Genomic DNA, 17,331 nt, shown 5'->3' on the forward strand with positions numbered 1-17,331 from the left:
AATGTGCTTTTTTTCTGCCTGGAAAACAGAAGCCCTGCTGTATAGCTGAACCTTGCAGTACTAATACTATGGTCATCTTTGCTCTGAAGCAGTTCAGATTTATTTAACACTACTGGATGCATAATGCCGAAAAAAATATGAGCTTGTCATGTCCGTACTATTCTAGAAGTCATCAATAACAACCTATCTGCTTCTGTCACCCATTTACCCATCCAACAAACTACTTAGAGCTAACAGAAAAATCAATAGCATGCTTGCACTGGTTCCTGTGACTGCTTCCTTTGATTGCCAGCTTTTGCTGAGGGGTCGGCCTTTAACATGAAAAAGGGCTGTATCTGCCTAATGCTTTCTGGACAACAGGAGAAACCTAACTAGCAGCCTAGTAAATTCTACTTCTGCCCCCTCCTCATCAATTAGGCCCTGCCTAGGTCTGTCTGTATAAATGTGACCTTTTGGATTTAGGGCAAGCATGGTCTAGCTGGAAACACCATAGCATTGGCTCAGAGCCAGGAAATAAACTGACAAGTTAAACAAAGCAGAAAGTTGTAACTGTCATAATTTGCATTGCACTTTCACGCCAGCAAGGGTGTTATCAGTCGGGGCAAGCCCCGGGACACACAACTGAAGAACCCTTGAACCACCCTCACCTAGAATTCCTTAGTGATGCCTCAAGGATCTACTAATTGTTGTCTATCACCGCACACTTTCCCAGCAATGGCAATCCCAAAAAAAAATTGTAGTCTTTTAAAACAAACAAGGAAAAACTTAAAATAATGCAACTAAAATAAAAACATTAGAATTTGCTATTAGACCACATTTAAACTCATCTCTAATATGTAAGAACAGACTAGAAATGTGTGTTTATAAACCATTTTAGATGTACTGTATTTATTGGCGTATAACACTGAAAATAGAGGGTAAACTGTGCCTGCGTGTTATACGCAGGGGGCTGTGGAAATTTTTTTTTGCTAAAACTTCCCTCTTAAAGTTAGGGTGCGTGTTATACGCCGATAAATACGGGTAATTATTTAATCAGCCTATGTTAAATTAATGTTTGCTCTTTCACATTTAGTGCCATAACACCAGAGCAGGACAACAGTAATGCACTGTGGAATTTTGTCTGTACAAGATGAATGCATAAAATGTATTTGTTAAGGTAGAGGACATGGTATCAACGTATCATTTGCTTTTAATGTGGCATATGGTAGTTGTAAACCTCAAATAATGTCTGTTAAGTAGAAAAAAAAATAAATGCCATATTACTTTCAAACAGTGTCACTGCAATTTATTGTACCTTTAATAATGCTCAAGCTGTCACAAGCACAGAAAATATAACAGAACTGTTTATTCAAAATAAGCACAAGGGGAAAAACAGAGCCATAAAAAACAGTCAGACTTCTACTGACATTTTTCTACTGCTGGTAAACTAAATACTACTAAAACTTTCACTTTTTTTTAATCCAAGTTTACGAATGCTATATAACAATTAATTTAATCCTGACTTTGTAATCTCCAAATTCTGGCATTTACCAGGGGGCTGGAAGTTGTTTGTTATTAAGGATGAGCTCCGGCGTGTTTGCAAACCCCACGTGCAGAGCCCGCCAGGAAGTTGGCACTGCGCTAATCACAGGCAGTGAGACATTGTCCCGATGTGCGGCTGCAGAGATCGGGAAATGTCTCACTGCCTGTGATTAGCGCAGCGCCGAGCCAACGTCCTGGCGGGCTCTGCACGTGGGGTTTGCAAACACGCCGGAGCTCATCCTTATTTGGTATGATGAAGCAGCAAAAATTAACTGTGGCCTAAAACACATTCTGCTCTGGCCTACCATGGTGGTGCTTCTAAGACTGCAGTCCCAATAATTAATAAAATCTAATAATGCTCAGCACAACTTAGTAAAGTTTATTCACATACACCAATGCAGATCAGCATTGTTTTAAATGCCAAAGTGAAAATGTCTCTGTTAATATAGACTCATGGGTGATGCAACGTGTAGCAGGGCCTATTTACTATTACGTGACAAAAAAATACCCCTAAAAAACACAAAAAATAACCCATGCATGATAATTGAAAAGTCAGCAGCAAATAGGCATCAGTATTACTATAATAACTTTGGGTAAAGTATATGACGTTCTTGTGATTCTTAACATGGTTGCACACAAAGTTTCCTGAAAACTGTATACTGTATTGATATAAGGTGTCTCACTAAGCAAGAACAGCCATCTCCCCAAAGAATATGTGTGGGCTTTAAACAGATCCTGCAAATTTCAAATCTGGGACCATGGATAAGCCATTTCTTTAATGATTTTAGCAGGGGGGGGGGGGGGGGGTGAATGAAAAAGAAAAAACATACAGATTTTTTTTTTCTCCTGTACAATTTTTTTTTACAAATGGTGTAAATGCATGGTAATGGGAGGGGGAAATAGTGTAAATGGCAAAAGGTGACCGTTTTTTGCCAGACCCCTGACAGCATCCCTTCCTTCTGATTTTTCAAGAATCCATTTCACATACGCAAGAGTGACATTTGCAAAAGGCATCTATATAAAAATCAATAATGTGTCCTAAAAAATTAGACCAAATATCAAACTGTGATTACGACTACCTTGGCAAACTTTATCTCTTGCAATCTGTCTTATTCACCAGAAACCTTTATATACTATTCTTTTGTATATAACTGCATATGAATTTATTAACATTTGTTATTCCTTTTCCTTGCTCAATAAAAATGCTAAAAAGAAAAATCGTGATTGAAAGGTGGAACAATTGACTGCATATTTGCATAAAGAAACAAAAATCAAAATGTGCAAGCTATTAACGACCAATGACCCCCCTTCCTTATTAAGGCAAATCAGTTATGACAGTTTCCATTTTTAAATACACACTTTAAGTCATGGAATGCAAAGGAAACATTACCTCCACAAGATGATTAAATATCCCCTTGACACTTTTACAATGAGTGTCTAAAGTTATAAAATATCATGCAAAGCATATTAGCACTTGTTCCAGACATAAAACATTAATGGTTATCAAGCTGCTCGATCAAAAGGGAAGTAAAAACAATCAAATTACAGTGTTTTATTTTAATATCATAATACAATCTGCTTTAAACATCACAGCACACTCAGTAACAGTAGGCAGTAACTCCCAACAACAGTTTCCAGTTTTTAAATGACAATCTGAACTATAGGGGATTTTCATTAACCTGAAGGAATATTATTTTTATAAGGGCATATATCTGTCTTCAGCATGTGTCATTCGTATAGGTTAAAAAAAAAAAAAAAAAAAGTTATTTTTGAAATTGAAAAAACAAATGACCAGCCCAGTTCACCTCTGTACTCCAAATCAGGAGCGAACAATCTAGGGTGACAACGATGCTGCTCCTCCATTGTATTGAGTGAGTGTCATCACAATAAGACAGGAAGTCTGTTTCAGGCTTCTTAAAGCCAGGTATTTGCACCCACTTCTGGCCACACAGTCTCGGGCAGACTGCGGGCATGATGTCACACCCCCCCCCCCCGTTGTGTTTTGGGAACACTCGGCTCCCAGTACACAGCGGGAGCCAATCGGCAGGCGTAGCGCAACTCCCGTATGCGCCGTAGGGAACCGGGCAGTGAAGCCGGAGCGCTTCCCCCCGCCATCCTCGGTGAGGGAACCAGGAAGTGGAGCAGCAGAGTGATGAGCGATCACTCGTCCTCTGCTGTGGATAGCGCTGGACTCCAGGACAGGTAAGTGTCCTAATATTAGAAGTCAGCAGCTGCAGTATTTGTAGCTTCTGGCTTTTAAATATTTATTTTTCAGCAGACATCCGCTTTAAGTGTCAGTGAACTCCCAAAAAATTTAAATTTTATCTAAAGCTCCTAAAATATTTTCTCTCGTAATGTGTGCTGAGGGTTTCCTTAAATTTAGAATCCTGTTTACTAAATACTTGGTGGCCCCTGCAGTTCATCATAATTTTTTACTCTGAGTGGCAACGCTATTCTGACATATCCACACTCTTTAGAGTTGCCACTCTGTCTGTGCATGCTCCAATTTCAGATCAAAGCATCTGTGATTTTTTTTTTTTTTTCCCACTGCTATACACCCAACATGACAGTCCTGACCATGACTGACAGCAGACATTTCCTATTTGTCACATGACCAGCATGGGGGACGGATAAACAAGGGAGCAAAGAGGATGTGCTCTGCTGTCAATCACAACCCCTGAGCCACTCTACATGAGTGCAGGGGTGCCATGTAGGATCTCTCAGTTAATTAAAAAAATAAACAATGTTTGTCCATAAATCAAAGTATTGCTTTAAATGGCTTTTTTGTGCATTTTTTTTAAATTTAGAACCTTTTTTTTTTTAATGTTTATTTTTTTTCCCGCTAGAACGTTTCGTGTGCACCAAAACAGAAGGAAAGGAAAACCCTGCAGTGACGTGTGTAGGACACGTCACAGGCTAGGAAAGTGGGCTGCCCATGTATTACACATGTTTTGAAGAAAGATCACATAACCGACTTACAAAAAAAATGAAGATGTTTACAATAATTATAATGCAGCGATATATGGACCATGAATTTAATTTTACTAAATTGCACTACACATATGTAAAGAAAATGAATGCAGCCATTGTATCTAACTGTACGTCAACATTACATTTATGAAATATAAATGCTGCTAAACAATTACTTTTTTATAAATAATTTCAGCTCAAAAAAGTAGAAAAAATAAAAATATATACTCCCCGGGGCGTGGGGGGGTTACAAAAAAGGAAGGCTACAGTAGTGACAGAAAGTGAAGACTGTTTATTAATAAAGTAAAATAGAGTTTATTATTACAATAGTCTAAAATCTTTGAACTGTGCCTACAGTCATGACAACATGGAACATAAGATTGTTCAGCATTGCTAGATAAGCAAGCCAGCATGCAGCAAAGCATTCAGACAAGACAAAAAAACATGTACAAACAACATCCGGACGCCAAGTAGATTGGCACCACCTCGGAAATGCTGTGTTTGAGTTTGAGGATGTATCATCTATGTGAAGCATCCATGTGTCAGCCCCTTGGAGGCTCAAAAAAAGTGTAGAAATCTTGGATTGTGCAAGTAGTCATATCCAACATATGTACACAGCGTGCTGAACATGCGCAAATCAATGACTTGCGTGCACTTTGAGATTAAAAAATGAGAGGTTATCATAAGTTTCTTGCTCTCTGACAGGTTCATACAGTAAAATTAGGGCAGGTTTCTATATTGAATTGCATGAACCAAAGCCCTAACAAAGGATTATACAAATAGGGGAATAAAGTAGTTTCACAAAAGAAAAAGTGATTAGCAGCAGTTTGGAAGAAGTAAGTCAAGAAATGATGGCTCTCTATACATCTCTGATACAATGATTAACTATATATCTGGTAGCACCTTAAGTCATTCTCTGTGCCTAGCTGATAGTGAAGTGAAAGGGCATGGAAAGTATCCAGACCCAGGGAGCAAATCATGTGAAAGCAGCCAGAGCTATAGATCAAAGTTCTTTCACTCTATGCAGAAGTAATGTCATCCCACAAAACCAGGACTCAAGAGCAGACAAAACCAGGCAGAAAATCAGAATAGCTCCTTAGGATCCAGAGATAATAAAAGGAGATAGAAGGAACAAAATAGAAGAGAAACAGATTGGCGGGCCCTAGATACCTTTAGGCCTACACAGCTGGTTTACATCCTGACTTTAACTTAGGAGACGGCTCCCATTCTCTCTTCATCACTAAAAAATGATTTCTGTCATACTGCTGCGATATGAAAGATGCTTTATGATTTTAACATGCAAGCTACTAAAACAGGGGCAGGTTTCTCAAGAAGAAAAAAAAGCCGTTGTAATTGGGCTGTGAACACCCGCTATTTGGCTTCCCTGGATTTGTGTGTGTCACATGAAAAGCCCTTCTCCTGCCACCTGTGTAATTCCTAAGAAGCATTCTATTCATTTGCTGGCACATGACACATGCATTAGTTACAGAGGTGTGAAAGCACAACACTGAGAAACCTGGCTATTTGCAATGAGAAAAAAAAAAAGCCGTCCCCCAAAAATGCATTCATCTATAAAATCGAAACATTCTGCCTATACTGGAATAAACAAGAAGCATGAAAAAAATAAAAAAACTTACATAACTCAAGCATAGCACATTCCAATATTCATTCTCTGATGCAAAGACCTTGGTGTACTGGACACAGAATTTTATAAAAAGGAAATACATTGGTTTTCAGATAGCCATAAGATGTTAAAAATTAGCAAAATCCAGAAGATTCCTCTGGATGTTTGAATTTGCCTACTTTTGTTTTTTGAAGCTATGACAATTGAATTAATAAAAGTATGATTATACATCAGAATAACAAAAGGCAAAGAAATAAAAACAACAATTATGTGAAGTGGAATATCTTCAGTGAGCCGTCGAGGCAAAAACTGCTTTATCAAGTAACCAGTCTGACAACAGGGCCTTTAGACTGAATGCTTCCTTAGACCCCATACACACTACTAGATTTTCTGCAGATTTTTGTCTTCAGATTTACCAAAAAACATATAATATGAGGTCAAACCTTAAGAGTTTCAATTTGTATGCAATCGGGCAGGCCCTTGCACTACATGGTTTTGGTAAATCTGAAGACAAAAATCTGCAGAAAATCTAATAGTGTGTATGGGGCCTAAGGCTGGCCATATATTGTACAACTTTGTTGTATAATTGTCCTTTAAATTTAATAAAACCATATAATATGAGGTCAAACTTAAACACTTTCAATTTTTATGCAATCAGGCAGGCCCTTGCACTACGTAGTTGAAGGTAAGACTAAAGAAAATTGAAGAAAACTGTGCAATGTATGGCCAGCCTTAGGAAGCATTTCCACTGCTTTAGCCACATTATTTTAGTCATTTTGACCCACAAAAGTTTTGATTAACGTCTCACCTAACACTGCACCAACTGGCCTATTGATACAAGGAAGATAAGAAACAAGTGATGCATTTGTATACATACAGTTACCAAAATTAAAGAACAGGATGAATGCTCAAAGGAGCTGGGATTTTTTAAGGTGCCAATAGCAAAATCTACAACATGAGATAACATTTTAATAATTTTTATCTAATTCATATACAACATAAAAAATAAGTAGAATTTTATCCAAATCATTTTTCAATTAGATATTCACAGTATAGTTGTTTACCGATGAATCATCAGTAAATAACTATACTGTGGATACCCAATTCAAAATTATTTTATAATCTTTAACTTATTTTGTTTAAATAAAAAATATGTAAATTGTATTTCATGTTGTAGATTTTGTTATTGGAATTGTAAAAATCCCAGCTCTTTTGAGCATTTATCCTGGTCTTTAATGTAAATGTTATATATATATATATATATATATATATATATATATATATATATATATATATATATATATATATATATATATATATAATATAATATATATATATATATATGAAAGGAGTGACCTCACTCCTCTAAACAACTATTTCTTGTGGTGGAGTTATCAAAATGAGTTAGGTTCCCTTCTTTTCCTAAACAGAGTCAGAATTCAGGACATTAGTAATGCCCCCCCCCCCCCCAAATGCAGATTTGTACACCCTTTTTTTTTTAAGAGTAAACTGGATCATAGCAAGGCAGATGAGGACCGCTCATTCAGCCCCTGTATCAGTACACTGCTTCTCCTTTCCTTAGTTACACATCTGAGCAGAACAGAAGCTGCGTACATACAGAGAAGCTGTATACATGGCTTGCATGCGCTTCGCTTTATGTCTGCTTAACGCTGTAACAAAGCAGAGGAGAGGCAGCATAATGACAGACTGAATGAATGACCCAGAGCCTCTCTGTTCCCCATGTGCAATTGCCTGATCAGAATATGCAAAGGCCTATGGGAGAAAATCCGCACTTAATAGCATTTTGGTAGCCAAGGGGGAGAAATAAGTGTTTGTTTTTTTTAAAGGGGGAACACTGAGCCATGAGAAATTGTGCTTCCCCTAGTAAACACACAAGAAATAAAAAGCAATCCCAGAAAATCGGATTTTTAATCTCATGGTGCATTCCAGTCAGTGTAGAATATTAAATGTTTAGATTTTCTATGGCAACTCGATTCCAAGGACTGACTTCCTTCAGTTGCTTTAAACTGTACAGTCCAAACCTGTATGCATAGCCCAGGCCACAAAGGGCAAATATCTAGTATTTTTGGTAAAATACCTTTTGATGAATTACTGATATTTCTACCCAATATTTGTTTTGTGACATATAATATTCAGATTTGTTGGTTCCCCCCTCCAGTGGCTACACATATCTAGAGCAAAGTTAGCAAAAAAGCTAAATACACAGCTTAATTCCATATTAAGAACGGTTTTACTTGCCGAATAATTTGACATTTTGTTCAGTCTGCTTTATAATTCATACACCCCTGCCAGGCAGCACATCCAGGTCATGTGCCTCTGTGCAAACCGATCTGCAGTTAGGCAATACAGAATTCTATCTAATCGGACAATGAAGGAGCAGCAACAAGCTTATGAAGTCTTCCCTGCATTTCCCCCTTGCCAACCCTTCCTTCTTAGGTCAGTGTGCCGCTGAGTACAGGAAGCCAATATCTAGCCAACATTATGCATTTTTTTTTAATAAATAGGTAACTATTTTTATTTTATTTTTATCACTTTCTGGAAATCAACTTTTACGTTGGAAGAAAAACGAATTGGCCTTTTGTAGATTATTAAAATCCAAATACAGAAACAAGGACTTTAAAACATTAACACATACAGATATGATTACTTCTAATCTAATCAAAGCTGTACACATACACCGCTAATCAAATTTAAACACATCTATAGATGTATTAAGATTGTTTTAAAATTCCCCACTTTTGTTGTAATTTGTTTTTGAAGGAAACAACACTGTTCTGGATATTGTAAACATTTTGTCTTCCTTTGCTATAGGCTCTTTTTCTTTTAACACAATATGACAATAAAACAACAAAGTCTTCCTAGAAGATTTCTATAGGAAGCAGTAGTATTAAAGGCAAAGAAAAACAGCAAAATAAACAGAAAAGAAGGCAGTTTGGTGCTAGGAGGGGCTTTGGCATAAACAAAAGCACCAATGTATTTCATGGGCAATTAACTAAGTGAACAGCATAACCTCAGTGAGAAACAAGCACATGCATGGGGACTTGTAAACAACATGAATACTAGCTGAAAATATCTGCTCATCACAATGTTATTATTAAACTCCTTAGAGAATAGAGATCTCAGACACACCTCAACACTATACTATACAGTATACACTTAGTTATAGGAGAGTGAAGCAAATAATCTAGCTACATGTAGAACAATTCTAGCTTGCAACAGTTACACTTTTCCCTAAAAAAAAAAATGGATACATTATAATCTTAAATTATTTGTCAATTTGGAAGCATCACCAATTAAAGTGAATGAACAAATAAAGAACAGCTCACAGCAATAAAGAGCAGGTTAAGACATTACAGTAATTGCTTCATTTATGATTTTTGAAAAACATAGAAAGATCTGGTAAAAAATAAATGTAGATGTTCGTGTATACATGCAATAATAAATGTAGATGTTAGTGTATACATGCAATAATAAATGTAGATGTTAGTGTATACATGCAATAATAAATGTAGATGTTAGTGTATACATGCAATAATAAATTTAGATGTTAGTGTATACATGCAATAATAAATTTAGATGTTAGTGTATACATGCAATAATAAATGTAGATGTTAGTGTATACATGTAATAATAAATTTAGAGGTTAGTGTACAATGCAATAATAAATGTAGATATTAGTGTATACATACAATAATAAATGTAGATATTAGTGTATACATGCAATAATAAATGTAGATATTAGCGTATACATGCAATTTACAAAAGAATAAAATAATCACATACAAATAAAATTTAGAAACGGATAAATATGGGTGATTTAACTGCATGCTCTGCATTGTTTTTCTATATTGTGGCTATATATATATATATATATATATATATATATATATATATATATATATATATATATATATATATATATCTATCAGAAATAAAATCTTAAATTAACATTTCAAAAAGAAAAAAAATTTTTAATTTAAATATCCTAATGTTAAAATAAATTAGGATAACGTACCAATAAGGCAGCATAAAAATAAACACACTGCAGAGGAGTGCGTAATACATTTATTTTTAACAACATTTTAACTAGGCGGTATTAGTTAATTCACAGAGAAATAGGAGTTTCCGCTACTTAAAAGACTAGCAGGTCTAATATATGCATGTACAGTGTGCATAGTATTCTCTATAAAAATATACAAACTCCAAATGCCTATATATATATATATATATATATATATATATATATATATATAGGCATTTGGAGTTTGTATATTTTTGTATATACACCCACACACCTATATAAGGGTTGTATGTGTTACTTATGTGTTGGGAAATATATATATATATATATATATATAACACACACATATATATATATATACACACACACATACATACATACACAATCTATTATACATACATACATACACAGGTGTGTGTGTGTGTGTGTGTGTGTGTGTGTGTGTGTGTGTGTGTGTGTGTGTGTGTATATATATATATATATATTTATGTATTTATTATACACACATGTACATAGCTACATACATAAACAGATTATATTTTACACATACACACATGCACTGTATAGACATACATACACAAAGAAATTTTAAAACAAGTATACATTACATTTCAATGATATATGAATAAAACAAAATAGCAACTAACAGGTTGGAATTGATACAGCAGTATATAACAATCAGTAAACCGAGGCTTACACCACCTAGTAATATTCTACAAGTTGGAACTCACTTGCATATGAAAAACTCGCAGTTCTGTAAACCAACAAAGAAGCAGGCGAATTTTACTAGCATTGTGATTTGGATTAAAACTGTCATTCTCAGATATTTCTAAAATCCGTTAGCTCAGCTCTATTGCTGGAGAAAAAAAGAACTTCTCTATTCCATAAGTCCCTCCATTCCCGGCAGCAATTCAAGCTTCATCAGCAGTGCAGGAATGTATGAAAATGACAGGCAAAGGGCACAGCGCTTTTCTCATAGAGGTTTACTAGAAATGGAAGCACGTCTGGGAGATTTAATAAAAACAAAATGATGTATCCATTATATATAAAGATGGAAATGCTGAAGATTCGGCTATTCTTTCCCTAGAAAATTAATACATTTTAAAATATATATTGATCTGCATCGATCGATATCACCAACCAAAGCGGCCGCTGGTGCTCACTATTCGTCCAGGTATAGACGATGGACGCCGAGGACTGCGGATCTCAGAGGCAGGTCCGCTTTTTATAGGCTTTTGTCACCAAGTACCAATAAGAACCGAGAAAAATATCCCGATGAAACATCAGAGAGGGGAATAAAAGAGGTCCTTCATTCCTGTATGCTGGAACACAATCTTTAGACGCGTTCCATGTTTTAGAAACAATATAAAAAAGCTACAATAATAAAAACAAATTCGTCTGAGAAAAGGAAAGTTCCGGGTGGGAAGTTGGTGTAACTTGGATAAATCTATCTATAGAGAAAAGGAAAGTAAAGTATAGAAGAAGGTGAGGTGTCGCCGCACAACGCAAACTACACGGGACGCGGCAACATGCAGACTGTCAGTCTCCGATGACAGCTCACAGCCCCGCCCACCAGGATCCATCCATCCATCCCACGGAGAATCTAAAAAAGTGCTATAGTTCTTTCTGCTAACAAAAAAAAGGGGTGCTATAGCAATAGAGATCTGACAGATTGGCTGCACCTTGAAAATAGCCATTGCGGCGCTGTACAGTGAGGTGAGAGGGCCGGAGGACAGGTTTAGATGTGGGCTGTACTCCTATCCATCATCAGATAACTCAGAGATGTGCCTGCACATTCTACTGACACCTAGATTCTGGATGGAAGACCCCGACTGTGTGTACAACATGGGCACCCCCCTCTATACCATCATACTGCCAGCACTGCTAAAGAGAATACACTGGCCCCATATCACCTCTGATGGCCAATCATACACCTACAGGATTGTTAGTGATATGTCAGCTTTATGACACACACACCTACCAACTTCAGCAACATGCTCACACCATACACGGATAGAACGATACCCACCCGTTCCCACCAATTTGTACTAGTGTGTGTGTGTACATGATTTTTATTTTGTGTGTGTGTGTGTGTGTGTGTGTGTGTGTGTGTATGTACACTCATACAAGCGATTACTTCCTCACTATTTTCAAACGTGAAACAGAGTAACTCATTATTACTCTAGGAAATATACTAATATAACAGCTTACAATCTGATACTATGTTGACACTACACGTGAACAGAATGTACATACGAAGATGTCGTTATTTTAATTAGAAATACTATCAGCGATGTAGAGAATTCTAGCAACAAGCAGGTGTATTTAAAAGCCAAAATCCGGAGAAGGAGCCCCACCGACCGGCCCATCAGAACTAAGTCATTCCTACTATAGGACCCCCTTAGATATTGAGCTAAATGGAAACTCACAAAGAAGTCAGACAGGTAGATATTTTCACAATACAAATTAATACATACCTTGTTTTTTTTTTAATATATAGTAAAGAAACCACCTCAGCAATACAAGAAGAGTAATAACTATCAACACACAGATAACCTATACAATACAAATATAAAAATGGTATTGTAGAATTCAAGAATTCATAGAAAGAATAAATACATGCAATATACTCTCTCACATACATATATATATATATATATATATATATATATAAATATAAAATACACACAATTTCATATGACTTCTACAATGCATTATACATTTGTGTATTGTATAGATCACTGTTGGGGGATATATATATATATATATATATACACATATACATATATATATATTTACCCCAACAGTGATCTATACAATACACAAACGTATAATGCATTGTAGAAGTCATAGAAAATTGTGTAAATATATATATATATATATATATATATATATATATATATATTAGTGTAATATATACAGTGATCTGTACAATACACAGACTTGTACTGTATAATTCAGAGACAAAACATTATCTCGATTAATATATAAATATATAATGCATAGATAGAGAAAGAAAGAGAGAAAGTGTGTGTGTGAGAGAGAGAGAGAGAGAGAGAGAGAGAGAGAGAGAGAGAGAGAGAGAGAGAGAGAGAGAGAGAGAGAGAGAGAGAGAAAGGTGTGTACATTATACACACAATGTGTACATAGGTAGGCACATTTCTGCATATTTGCTACCGATAAATCCTATTTCTATAGTGTAAGATGCAGAAGGAAATCCTTCTCCTTAGTAAGGCTCGCCCTAGATTTCACTATTAAACTTGTTCTATACAGAAGTCATAGTAAACCATCTACTGTGTATCCCACTTAGGTAAATAACATACACACAACACAGCTCAGTGTAAATAGAAATGATAAATATTAAAGGGATTTGCATAAAATGCTTAGAAGAAATTCTGATGACCTAAAATAAATGTTTCTGTATTTGTTTTCTACAATAGAAAGTTTTGTTTCCCCTGCTGATCAGACTGATGTGAAATGAAAACAGATGTTTAATAAGAAGGGAGAATGGATGTCACGTGTTAACCCCTTGCTAGAAGCTCCGGCAGAGGAATCGTAGCACAGCACATCGCATTCCCTGCAAAGCCCACCACCTCCCCAGCTGACACGGAGCCTAGAGCCCATGGAGTTAGAGGCAGGTCATGTAGCAGTCGTTGTGGTGATCGGTGAAGACAAGGAGGGTACCCGGTAGTGGTGGCAGTGTCCAGGGCTCAGGTGAGGAGGACTGTTTGTTGGTCATACATCTTCCAGAGTAGGTGCAGCTCGTGCACTGCTATCAGAGGGCTGCTCGCTGTGGCCGCTGATTGGCTGAGGCGCTGACAGCTAAGCGTTCTATGGAAGGTAGAAGGGCCCGCCCCCCCTCCTCCAGGGCCTTGGGACCATTCATAAAACTAGGCAACTCGTGCAATAGCCCTGAGACAGCGCTTAGCAGGATCCAGGCGGGCACACTGCAAACTCTTCTTCTTCACCTTAACCATCCTGTGCCACCCATCATCATCACCATCTGCGCCAACTTTACCAAGGATTGGCCCTGCTGTAACACCACCGGGCTACGCCTCCAACAAGAAGAAGAAGAGGAGGAAAGCTCATCACCACTCCTATAGACTGACCATGCGACTTTGAGTGGGCAGCTCTCCTCCTCCATGAACACTTTGGCCACACTTGTCCTGAGGCCACCAGCCCCTGTGCCCCCGACCATTGGCATCACTGATTAGCACGTAGCAAAGCATTGGATCCCTCAACGTACTGCGATCCTCCGGTGTACAGCCCGGACCTGTGCCCCAACATGATCGCTGCCCAGGCCAAGCTGGTCTACCAGCTGAACAAATACTACACAGAGCGCTGCCAGGCCAGGAAGGCGGCCATTGCCAAGACCATCCGGGAGGTGTGTAAAGTGGTGGCCGATGTGCTGAAGGAGGTAGAGGTGCAGGAGCCCCGATTCATCAGTTCCCTGACCGAGATCGATGCCCGCTACGAGGGCCTGGAGGTGGTCTCCCCCAACGAGTTCGAAGTGGTGCTCTACCTCAACCAGATGGGGGTCTTTAACTTCGTAGATGACGGCTCCCTGCCGGGCTGTGCGGTGCTCAAGCTGAGCGATGGTCGGAAGAGGAGCATGTCCCTGTGGGTGGAGTTCATCACGGCCTCCGGCTACCTCTCGGCCAGGAAGATCCGCTCCCGCTTCCAGACTTTGGTGGCCCAGGCCGTAGACAAGTGCAGCTACCGGGACGTGGTGAAGATGATTGCCGACACTAGCGAAGTCCGCCTGCGGATCCGGGAGCGCTATGTGGTGCAGATCACCCCGGCCTTCAAATGTACCGGGATTTGGCCCCGCAGCGCGGCTCAGTGGCCCCTGCCCCACATCCCCTGGCCTGGCCCCAACAGGGTGGCAGAGGTCAAAGCAGAGGGCTTCAACCTGCTCTCCAAAGAGTGCTACTCCCTGACCGGCAAGCAGAGCTCCGCCGAGAGCGACGCCTGGGTCCTCCAGTTCGCCGAGGCCGAGAACCGGCTGCTGCTGGGGGGCTGCAGGAACAAATGTCTGTCCGTCCTCAAGACCCTGCGGGACAGACACCTAGAACTGCCCGGACAGCCGCTCAACAACTACCATATGAAGACCCTACTTCTCTACGAATGTGAGAAGCACCCCCGAGAGACCGACTGGGACGAGGCATGCCTAGGGGACCGACTCAATGGCATTCTCCTCCAACTCATCTCCTGCCTGCAGTGCCGCAGGTGTCCGCACTACTTCTTACCCAACCTGGACCTGTTCCAGGGCAAACCTCACTCTGCCCTAGAGAGTGCGGCCAAGCAGACCTGGAGACTAGCCCGAGAGATCCTCACCAACCCCAAGAGCTTGGATAAACTATGAGACGGGCAGTGACATGGAAGACTACATTCCACTGGATTCCAGTGCAGGCCAAAAGACATTGCATGGGAAAGTTTACATGTGCCATGTCAGTCCCAGGACTGCAGCAATGTTAGGGCCGACCCATACTTATTTTCATAACTTTTAATGCAAACACATAGCACACAAAGGAAAACTTTAATGCACTTGCAGATCACAAGGGTTGGGGGAAGAACTCTAGCAATACTTTTTACCGACTGACTCCAAATGTGTGACACAGGGGTGTGTGATATGGTGCATGGCAGGACTTTCATAGCCCCTCTGTCCCAAAACCAGTCCCATTTTATTTATACTCCACCTGAAACGCAGACACTTTCCCCTCAAGCGGTTATTAAAAACTTTCCATTCGCCGATCACAACTTTATTTTTGTTGTGATTTAACAAGGTCCTAAGATCCAGAACAATTTAGGGACTAATTGGAAGCACCGAACAAATCCCTTTGTCTCCATTTCTTCCACAACCTAAGAAGAGGGACCAAGCAGCCCCCAGCACCCTTCAATGGGGTGGGACTTTTCCTTGCACAGGAGGTGAGGGGTGACTCTCCCCTTCCAAACAATGTGAATCAAGTCACACGAGAAGCAATCGGACTTAAGAAAATCAAGGTACATTTTCATAATGAAATGTAGCAATTTTCTTTTTATTATTTTTTTTTGCCTGAATGTTTGTCACAAAGTGAACAAAAAATTATTTAAACTATATGTACAAATTTTCTTCTTTAAAAAGTTTACCAAGGTTAAATGTATTATAGTGCCAACGTCAGCCTGTGCCCAGCAGCTGACACATTGAAACCAGAAAAAGAATAATAATAAAAAAAACAAAACAAGTATAACTTCAGATGTCTGTCTTGATAAATGAGAACAGAGAATGCATCCCGTGTGTGAGAATGTCAGAGTGCTTTGTGGTGTCTGAAATCAGTGGAATAAAGCACGTTTTACTTATCTCTACATTATATTCATCAAAGCGATACAAATATATACAAAGCTGGACTGGAATTCTACTGTAATAAGTAAAGCAAACATATCAATTAGACAATACAATAGCGGAGAAAGTAATAGTAAGAATGAAAGTAATCAAAGTTATTTCTTAAAAATAATATATTATAAACTAGATTTTTACAGAAACACTTTAATAAAAGCTTGAGATATATATATATATATATATATATATATATATATATATATATATATATATATATATATATATATATATGTTTATATATTTTTTATATATATAACTATAGATTATATATATATATATATATATATATATATAATTTGTAACGATGTTGTACCTTCCTCTCTTCATTTATAGCACACACAATATCCCGAGGATGCATATTTTTAGTGAGATAGAGGAACTGTCCTATAATGTCAAACCCGTCTACTTTAATGACAAACAGGCTGCTAGCCGGTGGCTACTGATTGACTGTAAAAACAAGGAAAGTGTGAATATAAACAGGGATCTTATCTCTCAGATCCTATCTCCACCGCAGGCTGCCTATAAAGCTTGTCATAATGTTTTCTTCTACACTGATTAGCACGGTCCCTAACACAACACACACAAGCCATGCTCATTACAGGACTTTTACATTTCACTAACAAATGCCTTGTATCGACACAATAATGGGGGTGACTTACTAAAGGAATAGAGTTGGTTTAACAAAGTCAAGTTGTACTGAGCTGAGATAATAAAAACGATGTTCAAACAACCAATCAGGTGACAGCAACATTACTATTCTTACTACTTTCACTTGTACATGAAACGTAAACAAAG

The 17,331-nt window shown here is 38.2% G+C and overlaps 2 protein-coding genes across 4 annotated transcripts in view; one reads left to right on the top strand and one right to left on the bottom strand.

Annotated features, from left to right (window-relative positions):
- The window catches only part of LRBA (LPS responsive beige-like anchor protein), a 789,979-nt gene that overhangs the window by 286,561 nt on the left and 486,087 nt on the right, over window positions 1-17,331 (bottom strand). Inside the window, exon 1 of one of the 3 annotated variants that reach the window (XM_040331891.1) lies at window positions 10,889-10,994. The exons of the other annotated variants lie outside the window; for them this stretch is intronic. Within the exon in view, the coding sequence (XP_040187825.1) occupies window positions 10,889-10,894 (6 nt within the window). The 5' untranslated portion in view covers window positions 10,895-10,994. Of the gene's footprint in view, window positions 1-10,888; window positions 10,995-17,331 lie in introns of those variants that run through there. 3 annotated transcript variants of the gene reach the window in all.
- Window positions 13,732-15,931, top strand: MAB21L2 (mab-21 like 2). Its single transcript, XM_040331892.1, has one exon. The coding sequence runs from the start codon at window positions 14,443-14,445 to the stop codon at window positions 15,520-15,522; it is 1,080 nt and encodes a 359-aa protein (XP_040187826.1). The 5' UTR covers window positions 13,732-14,442; the 3' UTR covers window positions 15,523-15,931.

Source organism: Rana temporaria, chromosome 1, assembly GCF_905171775.1.
Source record: "Rana temporaria chromosome 1, aRanTem1.1, whole genome shotgun sequence".
Lineage (NCBI taxonomy): Eukaryota > Metazoa > Chordata > Amphibia > Anura > Ranidae > Rana > Rana temporaria.